Here is a 7,831-nt window from a genome sequence, read left to right on the forward strand (position 1 = left end):
ATACATTAATACGTGAGACTTGGTCTTATATAATTCTTTTCCATATATTGTCTTCACTTCCCTTCTCTTGTTTGCTTTTTTCTCCGAGTTCTGTTTTTTCGCCCAAATAATAATACTCCTTTGTAAGTCAATACATTTTCCCCACAAGTAAAGTCAATAAATTCTTAACAAATACTCCCTCTGTCCCATAATGTAGGACATTTTCTGACACTAAACTAGTGTCGAAAAACATCTTACATTATGGGACGGAGAAAGTAAGTGTTTAACTATAACATGGCGTTTTTCATCCAATCTCTAATCTTTCTTTGAAATAATATTTTATTTGGTAAGTAAATAAACTCTTACCAGATAAATGCTTAACAATAAGATGGCATGTGTATCATGGCAATTTCATACAAAAACTTGTCAAGATTTTAGCGCGCCAATGTAATAATAGGCGTGCAATTACGGGCTAATCTAATAGAATATTTATACTACCACTAAAAGGTATGAGCGCTTGCGTCTGTACTGTGTTTAAAAAACAAGAAAAAAGTTAAATTAGTAGAATCCAAACAAATCTTTACTTACCATGCATTCAAGCAATCATGCAACCAATTCATGCACAATCAAGAAAGGGGCCACAGGGAGCACCGGGCTGGATCTGAGCCCTTAAATAATGCAGCATGCGGAGGCACCACCAGCACCAATGGCTGCTCTAGGAAGCATCGTCAGCCCCGTGCCGTTCAAGGACGTCGTCCACGAAGAGGAGGATGAACACCGGCCGGAAGAGTACGCGAACATCATCTCCACCTTGCCGAGCATCACCACCAGTTTTGGGCCGTTGGTCCTCTACGAGGGTGTCTGGCTCCGCCCGTGGATCGTCCCTGGGGTGATCGCCGTCCAGCAGCGTTTCGCCCCGCGCCCCGACGACGTGCTCCTGGCGAACCCGCCCAAGTGCGGCACCACCTGGCTCAAGGCTCTGTCCTTGGCCACCATGGCACGGGCCACCTACCCACCGTCGGGCGCCGATCACCCACTCCTCCGCCTCAACCCGCACGACTGCATCCCCCACCTTGAGGCCCTCTTCAGTGCCGGCCAGGAAGCCAAGCTGGAGGCGCTGCCGTTACATAGGCTGATGCACACGCACATGCACCACTCCCTGCTGCCACCCTCCTTGGCCCGCTGCAAAATCATTTACATCTGCAGGTACGTAGCAACTTTTTATCTCCGTAGTCTCACGCTCTACACCAAAATAACGCCGACCTCAAAATATGCTATTAGCGAGACATTGTATACCGATATATTTAAGGAGGCAATTCTTAATATGCTATGGCGTGCTATTAGCGACGGTATAGCGTGCTATCTTTTTAAGTGGTTATTATACTACCTAGAAAATTACAAACCAAGGGCCTAATCGATGGGTGGATGCAGGATATGTTGGTTTCCATGTGGCACTTCATCATGGCTGCAGGAGGCGCCGCCTTCCCCTTCTCCGACCTGTTCGAGTCTGCGTGCGACGGTAAAAACCCCCACAGCCCCATTTGGGACCACATTCTCGGCTACTGGCGCGCCAGCAAAGCAAGTCCGGAGAGGGTCCTCTTCCTAAGGTACGAGGAGATGCTGCTCGACCCGGTCAGCAGTGTCCGGGAGCTCGCCTTGTTCCTCGGTGTGCCCTTCACGGCGGCGGAGGAGGCAGCGGGCTCGCCCATGGACATCTGCAGGCTGTGCAGCATCAACACGATGAAAGACCTGGACGCCAACAACACTGGAGTGTTTGGGCAGTTCCTCAAGTTCCCCAATCGATCCTTCTTCAGGGAAGGGGTCGTGGGGGACTGGGCCAACCATATGACGCCCGAGATGGCCCGCCGCATCGACGCCGTCGTCGAGGACAAGCTCGGAGGATCGGGACTCAGCTTCACGTGCTGACCAAAAGACGCGGACCATGGATGCATGCCTGCCTGACTTTTTTTTACATTACTAGTGACAAAAAATGTCTTACATTATGGAACGGACGGAGTAATATATGTTTCTACTCCAACCACTTTAATTATCCCTTATCACTTTCTGTTACTGTATGTTTTGCCTTTAATTGTGTCTTGTGCTATTTTGAGTGTCAGGTCAACCAATTCATGGAATGGTAGGCCGTAAAACATAGTAATAAAAATATCACTTCTGAGAAAACTAACATAACAAAAATATCACTTCTAGAGTATAGCAGTAATTGTCTACAGTAATCAGCAAACAGTACTGAACCGACAGTCAGAGGTCTAGTAATGGAGCAACCCACCTTGTTTTCCCCTGCACCTCCCCAAAGACCGACTTGCGCCGACGTCGGCAAGGCATGGACGACCCACACGCGTGTGTGTGTATGAGTGTACCAATGAGGGGAGGGCGCCCAAATTATTAGGCGCCGCCGACGCGCACGGGTCACGCGGCCGGGATGCAGAATAGAATATATTATCATATACCTTCTCCGTTTTTAAATATTTGTTTTTTTAGAGATTTCAAATGGATTATCACATACGGATGTGTATATAGACATATTTTAGAGTGTAGATTTACTCACTTTGCTCATTACTACTAGTCACTTATTAAAATCTTTAGAAAGACAAATATTTAGGAACGAAGAAAGTATTATTGGAGTAGATCGTGTTAGATGTGTGTGCATGCATGTCTGCCTGCTTAGAGCATCTACTAAGCCATTCCTAATCACATAACGTATACTCCTACTGTACTTAGTTCCTATTTAAGACAGAATGTACATCAAGATTTAGTTTTTGTTTTGTTTTGAGGGGTACATCACGATTTAGTGTTCACGCATATGTCAGGCCCCAATTAGGCACGCACATTGAAGGCCTGTTCGGAATAAAGGGAAGAAAATCGGAGGATTGGGAAACAACATGGGAACTGGAAAGGAATAGAGGAACAAGACACGGGAAGGGAAATTGTTGTGCTGCATCGGGACACAGGAAATAGAATCAGAGGAAATTAGCTCATGCAGGTCCCACCTAGTTGTTTTTAAATGCTAAAAAGATGAGCACCAGCTGCAGTTCCTGTGCATGTGGGTCCAAATCGTGCATGGTTCGCACCAGCCTTTCGCCTCCTTGCCTCGGGCCTACGCGAAAACAAGAGCCCCGGGTGGATGTTTCTCTTCCCGTGAAAACGCAGGAGCTGGTAACCTTCCATCGGTTTGGAACGGGAGCATTCCTTCGTACCGAACACATAAAACGCAGTGATTCCGTAGGAATGCGTTTTCTGTGGGTTTTCCTTTGATTTTCCTACGTACCGAACAGGGCGTAACTGTTAGCTTAGCGTAATTCATATAATATCTTGTGATCTGAAGCATGCGTTCTGCTGTTGCCATAATCTTGAGATGACATGTGTAACAATGACAATAATGATAATACTAATTCACATGAAATGTGTAGGGGGGGTGGATCTGTCCAGTCCATGGATGGTCCAAGTTTGATGGAGAAGAAGAAAAGGACCACCTAGCTAATCCATTGCATCGTGACATCATCTAAGGCTGATCCATTGTTAAGGAATTGCCTACTCCTATTAGATTTAGACTTGCTAGTACTCTCTCCGTTCCAAATTACTCGTCGCAGAAATGAATGTATCTAAAACTAAAATACATCTAGATACATCCATACCTGCGATAAGTAATTTGAAACGGAGGGAGTAGATGATTGTGCAATAGCTATGAGTAGGATTTGCCAATGAGATGTACTGTCATTGTGTACAGTTTGTGAAATGATGCATGTTTGCATTGTAAATTAATCAATTAATGGCGGTCAAGGCAAGAGAATTATTCCCTCCGTTCCATAATGTAGTGCGCCCCCGCTTTTCGAGATCTAAATTTGACTATAAATTTAGCTAACGAGACCAAATGCCGCGGGAGCAAAAATTATACCATTGAATTCATATCTCCATGGCCATCTCCTCCTCTTTGAGTAATGTGCATTATATTGGCAGACTTCAGCCCATGAAGACCATGGAATTGTATTCTCAACTTGTGATCCTTGCTCGCCACACCCTCAGCTAAGTAGGGAACCCGCGCTACTGAAATAAGCTTTGTACCTGAGAACAAGCAACTTGTCAAGAGTTCATCTGAAATAATAGCCCTTGCTCCCTTTTTGAAATAAACATGCTGTTGTGTATTCTCCCTTATACAAACGACTGCTATACAGTGACAACGATTACTTGAAGATTTAATATGCATTGGTGCAGGCTATGGAGACTGCTTCCTTGTTCCTTCCAGCTGGCCAAGCATAACTCTTGCGTGGCCTCCTTCAAGGACAGAATCCGATTGCCTGAAAAACATGCAAATTGTTCATCTGGAAAACAAGGAGAACCCTCACTGCTCTTTTCAAATAAATATGCTGTAGCAGCTACAGTATATTATATAAAATGTACTATAACTACCATACATCACAAGGGCATGCAGGTGCAGGTGTGACTCGGGTCTGTTCTGTTTTATGTGGTCTCATACACTGGAACTTTTCGTGTTAGCTCTTGGCCACTAGTTAGCTTCGTCATTAACTCCTTGAGATATCTTATGTAGATGGACACATTTGCAGATATTGTTTACTGGAATATCCCATGGTGCAGATTTAGAATTGGTCTCAATGTCAATGTCTAAGTGTCAAATATATCAACATCCAAACAGCAGAATTTGTCTTAAATGTCAATATCAATGTCCAAGTTGAATTGATATTGGCCCCAATATCAATGTCGAGGTCTGAATATGAACATCCAAACGAAGCATTATGGTTTCACATGATACGTAAATATCTCGGGAGCGATATTTTTTCAATGGTGATAAATTTTATTCAATCGGGCAGAATTGGATCCAGAAAAAAGCAGTGACATATAAACTACAATTTAGGAATGCATATCTCAAGGACGACTATTCTTATCAACAGATGCACTGAGTTTCTTGGGAGCGCAACAACATTGGTGGTGAAATTCGCCTATCGGTGTGCAATAGGCAAATAAACCGTTGCAGTCACGCCTGCATATGTCCAGATCGCATTGCAGGAAAGGCATGAAACATCCTCCTTCTGCATGTTCACAAAAAGAACATTGTTTAGAAGAATACCCAGACAACATGTCAATTTATGCTTCAGCATGGACCAGATGCCATAAGATCCATACAACTCAATATTGTGAAATATATAGAAAATTAGCATCACATGGCAAAACCACAGTGACTTATAGTTAGGTCAGAGATGCATGTACCTTGGCCAAACGCATCACAAGACGAAATGACAGCGGCCATGAGCACAAGAGCCAACAAACACTGGGCACTTGTGTTCTTCTTGAATATTGCCATGACGGCCTTTTTTCCTTCTCTATGTTATATCGTTCTTTGGAATTTATGTGGGTTGCAAGGCTCTCTTTTGGCAGTACTTTTATAGAAGCAAATGAATGTTTTGGGCCACCATAAATTTGAATCATTTAATATTCGAATTAAAGCAATATTTCAGAAACAAATGAATATTGTAAAGTATTGTTGGGGAGAAGATACAATAATATACCAATATAAAAAGACCAAAAGGGGCAGATCCAACAAATCTCAGCCATCAAACAGTGTCAACCCGATGACCTATATATATTTCTCCAATGGCGAGTGCTCAATATATTTAGTGTGCAATTAATAACATACCAAATATGGATTACCACATAATTAGCACCTAACTAATATCCTCCCTATTATCAAAAACGTGATGAATTTTTTGCCTGATATCAATGATCAATTAATTTTCTGACTACTATCAATGTGCATTGCACATACCCATTTACTAGTTTTACAAGGAAGCAATATTTATTTGCAGGCCATTGCTCGCACTGGACCATGACTTGAAGTGACGACATGCAGCAACACGGCGGGAATCTATTTCTTACAGTCCGATATACAAAATAAAGAAGCGTCACTTGTGACCTACCTATAAGACAACAATGCGGAAAAATAATGTAGAAGCAAAAAAGAGCAAAGTTGGGTTACGTCATAATATCTGATGTATCCAATCCAGAGATATACCTTCCTAATAATATTTCTACAAAACCCAAAAAATACAAATAAATGCATGCCATTGACATTTTTGTGCTGAAGGATATAAGGAGTGTTGACAAAAAAACTACTCCCTTCGTCACAATTTACACGGCGCGCTTCAATTCTCATGCATTTCCACCACCGGAGGGATTTTATACGCGTTTGGTTTAATGCCCAATTAATTAGGATGTGATAACCGCAATTAAGCCCACAATTTTCTCTTCAGTAGGTGTGTAGGCGGAGTGGAACAATTGCATGCATGTGTGTACAAGGGAAGGAAGCACTCCATGCATGTGTGCACGCATTAATTACTCTAGTAATAGGCGATGTGCTATAACTACCGATGCTATTTTTCAGTCCAATCGTTAATCGCCTTGGTTCCAGAGATTGTTGAAGCGCTTTGTAAACTGTGATGGAGGGAATACCTCTTTAGGGTTTGCATCCCATTGAACTACCACATTTTAAAAAGTGACACTGATAACTATTAATTTTTTTTAAAAAATATGACTAAAAACTACCATTTTCAGATAATGGCTAGTTTAGATGATCTCAACACGTTTATGACATGTGGAATCCACATGTCAGGGCTGACGTGGCAACAAAGTCAACTCTATTTATTTTGACCGTTTAGTTGACCGTTATTATAGGTGGGCCCCACAATCTTCTTCTTCCTCTAACTCTCTCTCTCTCTCTTTGGCATTTCCTTAACATCTCCGGTGCACCCGCGCTTGAGCTCCGAAGTTCTCCATGGCGACGCACCAACGCAGCACCTCCACGGCGTTGGTCAGGGGCTTGTGCTCGCGTTCCATGCGGCCTCTGGTGCCGGCGATGGAGACGGCCTGGAGGTCATGCTGCGCGGAGATGAGCTGCCGCTGGAGCGCGACGTTGTTCCATGGGGAGGCGGGCTGGAAGAGATGACGGGAGCCTTTGCACCTCCCCGACAGGCAGCACGTGCTGTTCATTCCTCGGTGTGGCACGTGCTGTTCTATTTCATGATTATGTCCAAATCTTGAACTCTGTCAAGTCAATTATGCTCAAGATCTAGTCTAGCAAATACCTGAAGAGCCAACATTGGAAGAAGCCCATAAGTCGGTTGTGTTCAGCTTAGACATGGTGGTGCACAGGTCATCGTTGGGCCTGTTCATTGGTACTGTAATCAGTTGTACGAAACTGCTGGGCCGTCAATTATGCTCTGTTATTGGTGATCCATCCATGATCAAGTATAAAATAGTTCATCAAGTTAGTGAGTCTGCCAAGTCAGCTCTCTGAAGAAGAATATTTGTAGGACCTCCACGAGCAAATTCACTCAGAGACAGATAACCAAGATGCTACCTTTATATGGAACAATTTTCGTTTTATTGAAAGGTTGTGAATTTCACGCAACGATACAATAAAAAGGCAGAAACGCTCCTCCTCTGTTCCTTGTCAGTTCTTGGTTTGATGTAAGAAGGCCTTGATTGTACTGCCAGTAGTTAAAAGTCTAGGAATCTTTGTAACTGCAGCTTGTGTCGAGTTGGTTGGCCGAAGCAGAGCAGCTCCTCCTCTGTTTTTTGCTGCATGCAATGCATGTTCTGTTTCGTCCACCGACTCTCTCAAGTGCCTGAAAGAAGCGTAACTCTGCAAGACTCAACATATTTTGGTAAGAAGCAGATTCAGTCAATGAATTCTTGACACACTCGAACAAAATCGTCTTACTCACTGAATTCTTTCATACAGTAACAGTGACTGCTTGAAGATTTATTGAGTGATATGAATTGACCATCTTATATAGGCAACTGCTATAAATTCGTCAGACCA

General features: G+C 43.3%; 1 protein-coding gene across 1 annotated transcript; it reads left to right on the forward strand.

The window, feature by feature from the left end:
* The first annotated feature begins 676 nt into the window (after window positions 1-676).
* Window positions 677-1,909, forward strand: LOC123154339 (cytosolic sulfotransferase 8). Its single transcript, XM_044573095.1, has 2 exons — window positions 677-1,189; window positions 1,411-1,909. The coding sequence occupies exons 1-2, from the start codon at window positions 686-688 to the stop codon at window positions 1,903-1,905; spliced, it is 999 nt and encodes a 332-aa protein (XP_044429030.1). The 5' UTR covers window positions 677-685; the 3' UTR covers window positions 1,906-1,909.
* Window positions 1,910-7,831: the final 5,922 nt, after the last annotated feature.

This window comes from Triticum aestivum, chromosome 7A (assembly GCF_018294505.1).
Source record: "Triticum aestivum cultivar Chinese Spring chromosome 7A, IWGSC CS RefSeq v2.1, whole genome shotgun sequence".
Classification (NCBI taxonomy): Eukaryota; Viridiplantae; Streptophyta; class Magnoliopsida; order Poales; family Poaceae; genus Triticum; species Triticum aestivum.